The sequence below is a fragment of the Staurois parvus genome, unplaced genomic scaffold (genome assembly GCF_062004578.1).
Source record: "Staurois parvus isolate SC_StPar_1 unplaced genomic scaffold, SC_StPar_1.0 ptg000098l, whole genome shotgun sequence".
NCBI lineage: Eukaryota > Metazoa > Chordata > Amphibia > Anura > Ranidae > Staurois > Staurois parvus.
Genome location: NW_028317894.1, coordinates 105,531 through 121,381, shown reverse-complemented (window position 1 = coordinate 121,381; position 15,851 = coordinate 105,531). Strand labels below are relative to the sequence as shown.

Sequence of the window (15,851 nt, the reverse complement as noted above, 5' to 3'; positions counted from 1 at the left end):
AGGCATTCCCCAGCAAGTAAAGCTCCAATTTCAACTTTGTCAACTGAATCATACTGATCTGTAGGTACTTTCTTAAATTAAAAAAAAAAAGGGGTAAAGAAAAAAAAAAACAATTGCTGGGTGGCAATCTTAACTGAAACTATGCACCACCTCATTAGAATGATTGTCCAGAAGAAAGAGCAGAGACCCTAAAGAGATAAGTGGCTGGCAAACCTTACAGGAGGGTAACAATAACCCTTTGATAACTAGAGGTCATTGAAACCTAAATCCCTAGGACAAAGTTAGCAGCATCTGAATGTATTGCTTAACTTGCCTACTTAAATGTTACTTTTTAGGGACATACAGTTTTAATTTGTTACTCTGTTTAATAAATTCCCTGCCCATGATTATTTGCCCCCTGGGCCAGTATTAGTGAGCTTGGTTAGGCCCTGAGTGGACATACTTCACTATTCAGGCATCAATCAGAGAATCATCTGCAGTCAGTGACAGTTGCTGGTCTTTTTATGGTTTTCTGCTCCTGTTTCAGACCTCGGAATGCAGTATGTTCACCAATATTTGAGACACCATAGGGGAGATTTACTAAAACTGGAGTACTCAGAATCTGGTGCAGCTGTGCATGGTAGCCAATCACCTTCGAACTGACTAGCCGATAGGAGTTTCTGTGCAGAGCTGCACCAGATTTTGTAATCTCCAGTTTTAGTAAATAACCCCCTATAACTCACTTTGCATGGTACACTTGTTTTAGCCTCCAGAAATCTGTCCCTACCATGATAGGGCTAGTTTGCTGTGTTTGTCACCCAGACTAAAGGTTTCTAAACCCTTCCTGAATCTGACACTTACTTAAAACATGCTTGTTCTGGATTTTTTATACAATCAGGCCACAAGCATTTCAGAAGGTGCTCAACAATGACAGCTCCTATACAGTTACTCTCACACTAAGGCTAGGTTCACAGATGTGCGGGTGGTGCCACTGCAGATCCGCACGAAAATCCGTGCAGCCGCACCACCCGCACAGAGAAATGCGGACTCGCGGGCAAGTGCCATTAGTTCTAATGGCACAACGCCCGCACTGGAAAACGCAACTGTTACTGGAAACCGAGGTTCTTGTGCGGGCTGCATTTTCAGAAGTGCAGGGACTTCTTCCCTACAGGGCACGGGAGTCCACGCAAAACGTGGCCCGCACGGCCGCATATATGTGAACCAGGGGTAAGTATGCTTTAAGGCTACTGCACAGGGAATTACAGAACTATTTAGGCTCCATGCACACTAGCCTTTTTTTTAGCTCAAAAAATGCTGGAAAAACACTGGATAAAAAAACACTGGTAGTAGTGTTTAGGAAGATTAGCATTTTAGTAGCGTTTTTACAGTACATGTAGAAAAAAGCTAGAAAACAAAATGTTAGAAGCATTTTAGTAGCATTTAGCATTTTTTCTGCTTAAAAAATGCTTAAAAAAAAAACTCTAGGAGCAGAAAAAAATGTTTTTGTAGACACTAAAGCTCAAAAACAATAACAGCCTAAAGTAGTGTGCATGAACACATAGGGTAACACTATTTGGCTTCTAGGAGCAGAAAAAAAATGCTAACAGCTTCTAGGAGGTTAAAAAACCCGCTAATGTGCATGGAGTCAACAAATTAGTTTTAGAAGTAGATGAAGACCCTGGATGATGGTTTAGGTATCAGTCCTCTGGGGGGAAAAAAGGAAGATGAAAGCATTTGCAGGGGAGTTTGATGTTCTCTTTGAGAGCAATAAATACCTTTATGGCCTCATGCACACTGCAGCTCTAAGAAGCTGCTCTTTCAGCTGTTTGGACTGATTTAAGCTTTTATTTTTCTCTGCCCATTAACTCCCCTCCATGTTAGCCTTTGTGTCCATGCACACTTGGAATTTTTTTCTGCCTGTAAACTCCTGAAAATGACATCTCTTGAGCATTCAGGAGAGGAGCTTTTGAGCAAAAAAAAATGCTGAAAAGTGAAAAAAAAAAAAAAAGGCATTAGCGCAGAATTCTGGCCAATAGAATACATTAATACCAGATGCGGGAACGAACATTACCACGCATGCAAAAACTTAGTTCTTTACCACATTTTTTTTCCTGAAAACTCCTGTAGCTCAAAATAAGGTTTTTCAGCTTCTCAGTGTGCATGAGGCCTAACAGTTCCACTAACACATTAGATATATGCATGATAGGTAATGTCATGCTAGATCCACTTAATATCCATAACACGAAGACTTGAAATCATTTCTTTATGTTGTATTCATACATTGTATATACAGTAAATATTAAACACACAAGTGCAACAAAATGTCCTGGTAACATTATTGTTATCACCATCACAGTTACATCAGTCATTGCCAGTTAAGTATGCTCAAATACAATGCAAAAAGAAAAAAAGACACTACAATTCTGTTTGCACCTCCATAACATTCTTGCAGCAATTACACAGCTAAAAAATAATATACAGTATATGAATTTATTGTTGAATAAAACATCTTTTTAACAGAAACCAGCATTACTAAGTAAGCAGCCCATGTTTTTTCTTTCATGGAAAGAATATAAACTCCACACAACATTCCATTTTTGTTATTTGGAATCTGGTGTATGTAGGTAGTGTGCTCGTGAACTGCAATCTCACAGTAAAGGGGGCATACATTTTGCACAGCAAAATTGAAGCATTTGGGGAAAAAAAGCAAAAGTATACTGCATTACAAAGTCAATGGCAGGTTAATAAAGGGAACCTATTATGAAAACAACCACATCTCTACTAGTTCCCAGTTGGTCATAATGCTGCTTAACCTGTTTGTGAGTCATTGACCTGATAAAGTATGCAGCCAGTGAAGCGTGAGTCTGGGACTCACAAACTAGTAAAGCCTCAGGATAATTATCTCAGTCAGCAAATGAGCAAGAAAATGCTGGCACCAGTAGATCCCATATTTCTAACATGGCAGGTTCACTTTAAATTTGGTGAGGTACAGACAGGATGGCCATAGGGACCAGAGTAGGCAGGTTTGCATATTGTCATATGGATGCTAGCTTGCGTTGCATAGATTGCAAGCTCCTCTTCTATATAGCAATCTTGTTTGCTATCAGATGCCAAACAGTTTGTACATTTGTAAGTTGTAGTAAAATGATTGTTACCCAAAAAGTGGCCGACATACAAACATTGTCTGTAGTAACCAGATTTCAATGGTCGGTTTTGCATTGCAGATAATAAAAACAAAAAGCCCTATCTGTTGCTATGAACAATATCTGTGTTCTTCCTTAACTAGTTCTCATAAATCAGATCTGCAAAAGGGATTATGCCAGGGCACACATCAGTTTCCAGCTATGGACAGCCAAAAAAGGGGTAAAATGTAGTTTTATACAGAGTTTTTACAGCTGCTATCTAGGGATAGCTAAAGAGTGGTGACATGGGAAAGGGTCACCTTTTGGATCAAGCTAACTTTTTTCAGGGCTACGTGGAAGACTATGAAAGGACTCCAACAGTATGGCTGCTTGTGTTTACTGAATTGCAGAATGTATTTATTTTATGCACCACAACTATTCTGCACCACAGAACTGCATTAATATTGTGTATCACAATTGTACCAAAAATATTATAAAGCTATTGTTAAATGAATAAGTCCATAAATGAGACTTGAAAATGGCTTTATATGTTTTTAGCATTGCAAGTGCAAGTTGTTTCCCTGCAACCCCATTATTCCTTTGAGATTACTCTTCAACGGGAGTGGAGTTGTGAGTAATGTCACGTCACTGGTACAAGATAACCATGGTCAGTGGACAAATTGCATTTCTTTAAGGGGACAGCTTAACTGGAAGCTAGAAAATGTTGTAGATGGATGGAACAAGACAAAAGCAATATGTGCTACTGAAAAGTCACAAGCAGTCCACCATAAATGCATCTTTCTAAAGCCAGTGTAAAATTGATGCGAAATGTAGCATTGATGTTTAGGGATCATTGAAGAAGTAGAGAATAAAGAGAATTTATGTATCCAACAGCCAGATTTTGGATGGGTTTATGGTAATTGATACTTTGCATGGATATGTGATTCTTAATGTGAATGTGTGCTTTGACCTTGCAGGTACAATGAACTCCGCTCCCTCCAACTGTACATACCATTCCTTCCCGCCTCTCCATTCAACTGGCAAGGGGTGAATGGAAATATCTGGTACTTCTGAGTTTGGGGGAGCATGTGACTCCTTACCCTTCCTTCCATGTGACAGGGCTGGGTGCCTAAGCACACAGTCACATTGGGGTTAGGAGAGAGTTCTCATCCCTGTGTAAACATGCATCTTCCTATCTTCACTTAGTTAAAGGGAGCGATCAGGAGTAAGAACAAGATATGCTGTTTGGGACAGGGGAAGTAAAGTAAACATATCACACTGTCTGATGTGGATTTACCTAAGGAGCTTTTTTTGATGGGCAAATGCAGTGCGCTTTCAGGTGCATTCAGCTTCCATCTATCTAAGCTGCATCCACAAACTTCAAGCGAATTCCAATATACTTGCAAAGAGAGCAAAACAGATTGGATGCAAAGAAAAGCCTGTATACAAAGGTCCTAAAGCTTCTTTACTTGCTGTGATTTTGTGGTCTAGTTAAGCAGGAATAGCTGCCAGATGACAAAACTTCCAATATTATGTGCCAAAAGAGATCATCTGTAACAGTAGACACTGCGGTGGCAACAGCTGTAGAACTCCCTGAGCCTGTGGCATATTTGAATATAGTAGCTCTGAATATAAACACATGCAGGTAACGCAGAGTAGCGCCTACAATAGACCCTGAATAGAATTCAGTAGGTCATTATGAATTTCCCTTTCATTTATTGTTGGATGATTAAGAAGTGAATGTGGTGTGGAAATAGTACAGCAGGGTTGGTGCAACCAATAGTAGTGGAGAGGAGTACTGGCAACCATGTGGTCATACATATCCATCTATTATATTAGAGTGCAGCCGGACAGGGAGGCATTAAAGACTGGTCTTCCAATGGACAAATGGCACTCTGATGGTATAATGGGGACTGTTGGGGAATGGCTCCTAAAACCAAAGTCAAATTGCAGGTCCTTCTATGGCCATGATGGTTTCAGTGCTAAGGAATTTCTCAAAATGCAAAGTATATCTGGCAGCTTGGAAGTCTTAAACAAGGCTTCTAACCATCACTTTCGCCTTCAACATCGGGCTGTGTATATTTTGAAATGTCACTTCACTTAAAATTGTTATAATTGAAAACTGGCTGAATCTCTTTGTACAGTGTATAGGTATCAGTGCTACTGTAGCCGCCACTTGCTTATTACCCCAGAACTACCTTCATACGGTTCATGTAACTTAAACTGTAGTGGCACTTCAAGAGGAACACCAGCCAAAACAAAATTTATTTAGTTTTAGATGGAAACCGAAACTTGTTTAGCTCTTTGTTCCAATTGGGAAGATCTCCCCTTACATCCTGTCCCAGGAACAGACTGTAACCAGGGGAGTAAAAGAAAAATCTCCCCAAGGTTCAAGTTTTAACCACTGTCTTGCACCCCCTTTGGGGAGATTTCCCCTCCCTTCCTGTCCTGGGGAACATGGACAATTCAGAGCATCTTTTTTTTTCTATGGGGATAAAGACCAATAAAAGCCTGACAAAGGTGTTAAGCCTTTCCAAAGCTATTTAAAGCTTAAAAGAAAATCAGTTAAATCAGTTTAGACTCAAGTCCCACTATAAGTTGCAATCACTTGAAGCTGAACTTCACTCAACACAAAACTTTATATGAACATAAGTAGAGGACCCACACCCAAGAGCCCCTGATGCACGTCACAAAGTTTCTTATATCAGCGCTCTAGTGATGTAGCACCAGATTTTTGGCTACTGGGAAGTGTGGTGAGCATTTACTACGCAAATATTAGTTTAGCAGTGCATCTACAACTAAGTACCTACTTACTCAGCAAAAACTCAATGAGCCCTTTAAGAAGCACTTTTTAACCTGTCAGCATTACTGCACTAGGAAGTTAGTCTGATGGAACCTGTAAATAATAAATAAGCCCTACCTAAAGAAATTCACCTATAACTCTGGAAAATCATGGCTGGATGGATTTAATTGCATCTTTCTTCACACTGCACAATTTCACAGCCTTGATTCTATTCTCAGATGGAAACCAAGCTCCCAGAAGCCTCCTGTGTGAGGTGGGGGGGGGGGGAGGGAGCACAGTGTTGTATTACAGTACAAATATACAGCCCTCCAGCCATGTACGTCGAAAGCGCAAATTACTCATGTCAATCAATACTTTTCTCTGAAGAACTAAATTCTCTATAAACCTTCAGGAAAATAGAAGACATCTCAGTTGAGTTATTTCAAGTCAAAAAATAGTTTTAGCTTTTTTTTTCTCTTTTTTTTCTTCGCACAGTAGTGCAGCTGAAAGATTTGATGAAATGTTGCAGTTCGGGTGGAAACAAAAGGAGAGTTCTGTCTTTAAGAGGCTGGAGGATGGATATCTTGGTTTTCGAAGGGCAGTACTGGCTCTCTCCAGTATGTGAACTGACTATAAGTGTCGGAGCAGGGGAAATCTGAGGAATGGCTTCTCTTCAACAGCGGAAAGACATGATCCACCACCTCGCAGAGACGTACGTAGCTGAAACAATAGACAGGAATATGAATTCCACAGAGCAATTTATCAATTCAAATCTGTCCTCCCATTGACAAGAAAATTGCAGGAGTTATATATAGGCACAATACAAAGCAGCTCAGGAAAGAAAGATAGGCATGGTCAGAGAATGGGTATGTTCACATCAAGAACAGCAGAACTATTCCATATTCATGAAAGAAATGAACCTGTCCAGACTTAAAATGTGATGACTCCTGTTGACATGCTGGAATCCTTGTGAAGCACCTTGGGTCCTAGGCCCTGGCCATACATATGGTCACTATTTCTCTCCAAGTCATTATAAAATAATCACTGTGATTAGAATTTGTACTTTTTAATACTGTAATACTGTGTATTTTTTAATACTGCTATGGAAAATTGTTTTAACACCAGCTCCTCCATTTTCTACCTGTGCTCTCTTGTGGTGCTAGAGGAGCCACTGGAGATTTCAGCATCCAACACTTCCGGATGTATCTGATGCCTGTATCATCCTGCAATGAATCCCTAGCCATTATATCATTAGAATGTCCATGCAAATCCAGGGGGAGACACACTGAGTAGCAGAGAGCTGCAGGCATCTGAATCACCCAAACATTTTGGATGCTGAAGACTCTAGAGCATGGGTCTCCAAACTATGGCCCTCCAGGTGTTGAGGAACTGCAAGTCCCATGAGGCCTTGCAAGACTCTGACAGCCACAGGCAAGACTCCCAGAGGCAGAGGCATGATGGGACTTGTATTACTTCAACAGCTGGAGGGCCATAGTTTGGCAACCCCTGCTCTAGAGCCTCCTCATATTGCTAAAGCCCCAGTTGAACCCACTGTACCCTAAACTAGGTTCAACTGGGGCTCTAATGATATGTGTTACAGCTGCATTTTCAATGTGACATTATAACTGAATTTTCAAAAGCAGTATTTTTACTGCTGAAAACGCAATTTCCCTGCAGCTATGATTTGAAAAAGGTGTACTTTTCTCTTACATCTCCCGCAGCTAAAAATGAATGGGCTGCTGTGCCCGCACAAACACAGCACACAGAAAACGCACATATGTGAAACTAGCCTTAAGCATTTGTGCAATATCCAATAATCCACCTTATTAGCCTTTCGGTGAGACAGCAAAAATGCAACTGAACTGCTCATCCAATAAAGTGGTCAAATACTCGGCACCCAGAAGGACCGGGAAGAAGATGGCACCAGCAAGGACCTCACATTGTGGAAGCAGAGGTAAGCTATTTGTGGAGTTTATGTCTGCCTCAAAGCTTTTTTTTCTTCTTTTACAGACAAAAGAGATCAAATGTGTTTTGAGCGACTTATTTAATCACCTGTCAAAATAGTGAGCTGGGTTTCATTCATCAGTTGGATGTAAAAATAGCTGAAATTTCATTAGCACATGTGTGATTAATTAGATTCACACTTTATAATGTATCTTTTCCTCAGTAATTATCTCCCCCCTTGTTATTAAGCTGTGTACAATCCTGCTGATAATAATGTTCCTTGCTTCTGTTAATTATAGGATGCCTCAGTATATTGTTCTGGGAAAATGTGCTAAATCTGACATTATGAGAACAGTAAAATTCTTTGTACCAAATATTAGTAACATATACTTATTATTGACCCCATTTTATGTAATTGACCTCTTTCTACATCTACTCTGATTCAAATTTCTAATTTAGCCAACACAGGTATCTGCATATCTATTTGTCTTCAGCAATCAAAGCAAAACGGGAGCATCAAATATGTTCTAATGCTGCTAACTACTGGGAAAAAAAATATATTGCTTTTAACCCTTTCGCTGGTTTTTTTTTTGCATACGTTTAAAAATTAATTTCGGGCCTGAAGATTACACAGGTCTGGTGGTAGAATTATTGCTCTCACTCTGGCGTGTGTGGGGTTATGTAACATGGATATCGCAATTGATGTCTTCATGCGTAGGCACGTTTTTTTTTTCTTGCTTAACTTTTTTTTTTTCAGCACATAGGGGACAAACAGTCCCTTGTGTGAAGATTTTTGGTGACAGGTTGTTTTTAATGAGACCCTGCATGTCTCTTTTTGGCTCCACTCAATGTATTGCAATGCAGATCGTATTGCAATACATTGCTTCTTGGCTGTGGTAGCCATGAAAGTGACAGGGGTAACCTGGAAGTGACATCACACACGTTGCTTTCCAGGTCACAGGAAGAAGGGGAGGAGAGCGGACTTGTGAACTCCGATACCAGGTTGTGTGGGAGCAATCGAGTAGCAGTACAGCCGCCCAACTGCTTCCACCTGACAGGCAGGAGTCTGCCTGTCCGTTTTAGACAGAATTCCAGTGGCTGCAGCCACCAGATTGTTTATAAAACTCCCTGCTGTAAGGTCCATAATACATATGAACCTGGCAGCGAAAGGGTTAAACCATTAATTGGCAATAGCCAGTAATGACTTATTTTATGTTTAACCACCTCCTGACCGCCATATAAGGAAATGATGGGCGCAAGACGGTTCTCTTGTTCTGGGAGGACGTAAGATGACATCCTCCCATTCTAACCGCGCATGCGCAGCTCCGAGAGCTTGCAGCGCGGCGGATCAACGATCAACTGAAAGAGCCGAAGATGTCGGCTCAGTCATGTGATCAGCTGTGTCCAATCACAGCTGATCACATGTAAACAGGGAAATGCCGGTTATCAGCATTTCTCTCCTCACGAGTTGTCACGCTGACAGCTGGAGAGGAGAGCCAGTAATTGGCATTCCTCAGAGGGGACATGTGCACTGATAATCAGGGCACTGATGATCAGTGTGTCCTGATGATCTGTGTAGCCCCAGCAGTGCCACCTGTCAGTGTCCATCAGTGCCAGCTGTCAGTGCTCATCAATGCCACATATCAGTGCCTACCAGTGCACATAAATGCCACATATCAGTGCCCATCTGAGCTGCCTTTCAGTGTCACCCATCAGTGCCACCTATCAATGCCAGCCAGTGCTACCTATCAGTGCCGCCAATCAGTGCTAGCCAGTGCCACCTATCAGTGCCAGTCGGTGCCGCCTAACAGTGCCAGTCGGTGCCGCCTAACAGTGCCAGTCGGTGCCGCCTAACAGTGCCATATATGAGTGTTGCCTTTCAGTGCCCTTCAGTGATGCCTGTCAATGCCCATCAGTGCCACCTATCAGTTTCCATCAGTGCAGCCTATCAGTGCCCATCACTGCAGCCTCATTAGCGCACATCAGTGAAGGAAAAAAAATCACTTATTTACAAAATTTTATAACAAAAACTAAGAAAAAACTTTTTTTATCCAAAATTTTCAGTGGTTTTTGGTTTGTTTAGCAAAAAATAAAAAAACCCAGAGGTGATTGAATACCACCAAAAGAAAGCTCTATTGGTCTAAAAAAAATGATACAAATTTCATATGGGTATAGTGTTGCATGACCGCGCAATTGTCATTAAAAGTGTGACAGCACTGAAAGCTGAAAATTGGCCTGGGCAGGAAGGGGGTATCAGTGCCCTGTAGGCTAGTAGTTAAAGGGAATACACCAATCAGCTATAACCTTTAAATCTAATAAAACAAAACATACATACAGCATACACTAATCATGCATAGCTTTGTAACCACTGACAGGTAAAGCGAACAACACTGAATATCTAGTAACAATGGCATCTAAAAGCAGGTGGAATATATTAGGCAAGAATTGAACATGTTGTCCCTGACGTTGATGTGTTGAAAGCAGAAAAAATGGGCTAGCCTAAGGATTTGAGTGACTTTGACAAGGGCTGAAATGTAATGGTTAGACAAATGGGTCAGTGCAACTCCAGAACTGTAGCTCTCAGTGGGATGTTCCCAATCTGCAGTGGTCAGGACCTACCAAAAATGGTCCAAGAAAGGAAAACCGGCAACAGGGTCATGGGTGGTACATGTGGGGAGCGAAGGCTGGATCATATAGTCCCATCCAAAAGAAAAGCTACTGTAGCTCAATTGCTGAAAAGTTAATGCTGATTCTGATGGAAAGGTATCAAAACACACAATGCATTGCAGTTTGTTGTGTGTGGGGCTGTGTAGCAGCAGAGAAGTCAGGGTGCCCTTTCTGACCTGTGTCCACAGCTAAAAGTGGCCACAACGGGCACATGAGCATCAGAGCTGGACCACTGAACAATGATAGAAGGTGTCTTTGAAGTGCTGACTTGTGTCACTTGACCTCCAAATTCTCCAGATCTAAGTCCAATCAAGCATCTGTAGGATGTGCTGGAAAAAAGTCCAATTCATGGAGGTCCCACCTCACAATTTACAGCACTTTAAGGATGTGATACATGTCAGATACCACAACACACCTTCAGAGATCTAGTGAAGTCCATGCTTTGAAGGGTGAGGGCTGTTTTGTGGAGAAAAAAAGGGAAACCTACTCAATGTTATGACAGGTGGTCATAATGGTATTGGCCTACTGGTGTTTATAAAGTATTTTGGAAAAAGTAAGCTTTAACAGCTGACAGATTTGTTCTGTCATCTGTGTCCCATTGGAGAAATTTCCCTTCACTTGCTGTTCTGAGGATACAATAGGAAGCAAGAGAATTTCTCTCTTGGTCAGTTGCTAACAGAACTTGTGTTCTCACTAAAGATTTCTCCTCTATTCCTTTTCTGGTGTGAACTCAAAATTTAAATGTTTCCTCTTTAGTCCTGGTGCAGTGGCAATGGTCCCCAAGACAAAGAATGGATCTTTATAATGGGGACACAGCAGTAAGAATGTGAAAGGAGTTCTAATCCTCCCCGTTCTATCCAAAATGTAAAAAAGAAAAATAATAATCTTGGCTTTATATAACATAGTAATTTTATGACAGTGATTATAATTGTAATAATGGTATTAATAATCATACTATTATTATATATTTATATTGTAGGTTTATAGATTTTAACCCTTTTATAATCAGAAATCATTTTAGCCTAGACCAAACCTAGACTATACAAAGATGCATTTACTATATAACAGTTTGGGTTTTTTTAAAGAAAACTTTCAACAAATCTAAATTCTTTTATTTTTTTCTCATTTTGTTTTTAAATACGCGGTGCAGCTAGGTTCAAACTATGCCAGTATCCCAGCATCCACGTTTGCACAGGCACAGCACCTCATTGATTTGAAATGGGTTTCAGCAAAGCTAGCTGAAATCTTTGAAAATATTTTGCAAAATCATGTTGTACACACACTGAAGCCCATATGTATAAAACCTTCAGGTTCATGCACAAGGGCATCAGACTAAAAGATGACACAAAATGCATTATGCTTTCAGGTGCTTCTGAGTTTTTTATGTTACTTTTGTGTTCACTTATATGGATAAAAAGCCATTCCAATAAGCATGTACACAAGTCCTTATTATCACTGATGTGAGTCTAGTAGGAGATTCCCCATAGAGATCTATAGGGGAGAACCGCCTGGGTAGGAGTGCAGATGAGAAACCACACAAGGTCCTGGTGGAAGCAACACTCAGCATGGCACATTTTGATGGATCACAGAGTTGGGTTTGAGAACTACATCCACATTATTGGCCCTGACTACCTTCATTCTCCACACAGACGTACAACTTCTCTTTGAAACTCTCCTTTAATAATGTAAGCATAGCACTCTGCACAATTATCCACAGTAAGCTGCTTTCCCCCTTTATCATTTTAGAGCTGTCAAAAAAAATTAAATATGATTTCTGGTTGGTAGGTATGTGGTACTGCACTTTCAGCACTGTTTTTTATGATTCTGTCACTGAAGAAAGAGCACTTGCACAGCAGTTGACCAGTTACCATTTTTTTCACATACTTATTCATTTATGATGCATGCATGTATGAATTGTTGCATTTATATATACACACACATGCTTTTTAGTAACAGATATCCATTATGTCATAGATATCTAATAGGCGCTTCCCTGTTTTTAAAAAATTTAGATGAGCCACCGTTGTTTATGCAGAATCTGTCAGGGACTGGATTAAAAAAAAAAAAAAAAAACTATGAACCTGGACATTCTAAGTAATACTAAACAACTATTTGCAATGTCCAGGACCATGCAGGATTAAGATCTCCCAAATCTATGCCACTTTCTGCCATTTACCTGGAATTTTAAACAAAAAAAAAAGTTGTCCCAAATCACGATTTGCCCCTTTTATTCACTTGAATATTGCAGAAGGAATTCAAAACTGAACTCCAGGCACCTTGCAAAATACACAAATGTTTTAAGCCATAGATGGACCGAATATCGGCCGGTTCAGCAGGGCCTGGCTGAGATTCCATCCATCTAGGGACAGGCTGGTTGTACCCAAGTTGGTCCATCGATTGACTTTGGTACAACAAGCCTGTCAGATTTTTTACACATGATTAGTTGCAAGCGGCTATAGTCGCTAGCAGCAATCACGGTGTTCTGCTGGGCAGGAATTCTCCCTGTCGACAGAACACACTAGCACTACAGGAGGAATTCCCCCATCAACACTCACTGCATTGATGGGAAATCTAGCAATTTTCTTTCCTGCAACCCATGGTTACAGGCAAGAAGACTGACTCATCTATGGCTTGTCATATATGCCCTCAAAGTGGCAGTCATGGGACAACCATGTCTTGATGGAGAACAGTGGTATCATCTCTCTGTCCACTGCCTGTTGACAGAAAAAGCAGGAACACATTGATGAGCCACCAGCTCTACTCCAAGCACATGTACATGCAGCAGAGGCTGATTGGCTCCTAGTGCTGCCCTTCCCTCTCACAGCTTGAGTGCTTCGGTGTCAAGGAAATGACAAGGGCTGATATCAAGAGAAAGTCAATTACTTAGACAAGCTATTTGTAAAAAAAAATTTTTGAAATGGTTTGGAATGCTATGTACAACCACAAATGAAAAGACCCTGTCTCCTTTCCCGCTCATGTTTCGAAATACCAGGTGCTTACTGGTGTTGGAACTTACAAGGAATGATGATGCTAACCTTTCATCAAATCACAATGTTCATACATAGCAACTGGCCAAAAGACCCAAGCGCACTGGGTATTTGCAGCAGCTGCAACAGAAGAAGCACTGGGGAATGCTGTAAAGACGATCAGAACTGGTTCAGGGGTGGGCTTTAAGGAAGCCGATACGTCTCTGTTAATGGTACAGATGAAGGGTCTTTTAAAAGGTGATTTTGTATTCTGGTGCTACCGAAGAAGCTCTTATTAGAAGCATAACGCGTATAGGAGCAGGAGCCACACTGGTGAGCTATACATTGCTTTAGATATGTGGACGCACTGGCCATAACCCATGTCGTTTTTTTGCTGTTAACATAATACTTTGGGCTGTTTTTTAATATGAGTTTATTCATTTGGGAGTTTTAATAAAAAAGGATTATACAGAAAGCACTATTTTGGTCCCATTTTGTTTTTTTGCATGCATATTGTATCTACGAGAGAGTGGAGAATTGCTGGTGGAGAATAAAAGCCAGATGCCTAATAGCCCATGGTGGGGCGAAAAGTGTGCTATGACCTTAATATATCATTGGGGTAAAAAAAAAAAAAAAAAAAAAAAAAAAAGGTGAGAGTATGATATGAGCACAGGGTGGATGCATGTAACACCTGGATGGGATTTTTAGGACGTTGAGAGAAAGCATAAAGATGATGGCACATTGGTGGAGGACTTTTCAGGACACCTGTGATATCATTTGAAGGCGGAACATTTTGTTTTTTATTTGGATTGTGCAACATCATATGTATAGTTTGTGATTTTTATATCTGCCTCAAGTTCAGCTTTAAAAAGTTATACGATTGCCTCACAATAATAAACTACTGCATCACCTGTTTCAGATTTCAAGTAAATGCTAAGCAATCATACTTATGCCAAAGTGCTAAATGCAAAGTGCAGTAACCCACTGCAGCCAAGCAGAATTCATATTACACATCATTATTATACTTCACGCTTCCTTATTACACAGCCCTGTCTGTGTTTCATTTGTTGGACATCAATGCCTGCTGTGTTTTTAAGATAAGATTTTTGATTCTTGCAGCCCTGGGATAAAAGGAGGTACTTACGAGGAGATGTTGGTCTTCGCATGCTCTTGGATGAGCTCTCCTTTGGGATTCACCGTAAATATTCTGTTCAAAGAAACTCCCACTTGCTTATACGAATAAACATCCTGCATAAATCATACAACCACATATTAGTTTATGAAACGGACAGTTTAATGCAGCGATAACTGCGTCAGTTGCTCAGAGTTTACAACATGCCAATTGATTTATGATGTCATAAAATGGAGTCCTCTACAGAACCCGATAAAATAAGGGAATGTGGAAAAGCCCCATAAAAACAGATCCATGTATTATTCAATAAATTTTCTTTAAGTGTGTCCAAGTGCTTTGATTTTACGTGGACAATGTCGTAAATTCACAGACGAGTCTTATTGGATTAATACAAACAGTTTAATCTTTATCCCGTGGAGCGAGTCTAATCCTGCCAGAGCTGGGATCTTGTTACCGCAGGGAGCAATACACTGTGGGGATGTCACAACACTTTCTGCTTGGTACAGATATATAAAATATTAATAAGCTCATCGACTCATGCCTTCACCTAAGAAACACTCCTTTATTTCTTTACATGGAACAAGCTTCATGAGATGGCTGTGCTCCCCATCAAAAAGATAATAAAATACAATAGACTTTTCTATTTTTCTTTTATTCAGTATTAAGGTTAACAAGTAACAATGAAAGGATTAGTGTAAAGCTGGCCAGTCCTTCAAATAAGGGTCTTTTGTATACGTAACTGCCAAATATGTGTTTTGGGAAATGCTCTAGCATGTACTAAAGGTCTCCTTGCCTCTAGCAATTCACCAGTCAGGGCTGGAGGGGTGATTTGAAACAAATCAACTAAGCTCCAATAGGCAAACCAGTTTTGAAGTTTATCTATCTAGGTTGTTCTAAGGTGCAGTGGACCACTTGCTAGATAGCAGTCCTGGATAACTGCTGGAGAATGTCCTTTCCATAGAAGAAATGTCTGAACTATGGTACAATTTGATGTTTGGCAAAATAAGTCTGGCAAGCCCTGTGCAGGAGAGGAGACGGTGAGGAACCTAAACCAGCAGCCTGGCAAATATTGGTGGCTTAGTCATCTCAGTCCTTGCTGCTGGGCTCTTGAATCACATTTTTTGTTAAGAGCTCAAGTTTCAAGGAAAGCATTCAAAAAGATACTCCCTTCTGTGCAATTTTCTGACCACTCTAATGCTTGAAGAAAAGAAACCTTATTGAGATGACTGCTTGAGGAAAGGAACCCTATAGAGATGACT

At 40.5% G+C, this 15,851-nt stretch overlaps 1 protein-coding gene across 2 annotated transcripts in view; it reads right to left on the bottom strand.

The window, feature by feature from the left end:
- Positions 1-2,228: 2,228 nt before the first annotated feature.
- The window catches only part of LPIN1 (lipin 1), a 104,398-nt gene continuing 90,775 nt past the window's right edge, over positions 2,229-15,851 (bottom strand). For both annotated transcript variants that reach the window (XM_089671081.1, XM_089671083.1), the window contains 2 exons: positions 14,605-14,708; positions 2,229-6,603 (listed from right to left, as the gene is read on the bottom strand). In XM_089671081.1, the coding sequence (XP_089527207.1) occupies positions 6,444-6,603; positions 14,605-14,708 (264 nt within the window). In that variant the 3' untranslated portion in view covers positions 2,229-6,443. The remainder of the gene's footprint in view (positions 6,604-14,604; positions 14,709-15,851) is intronic.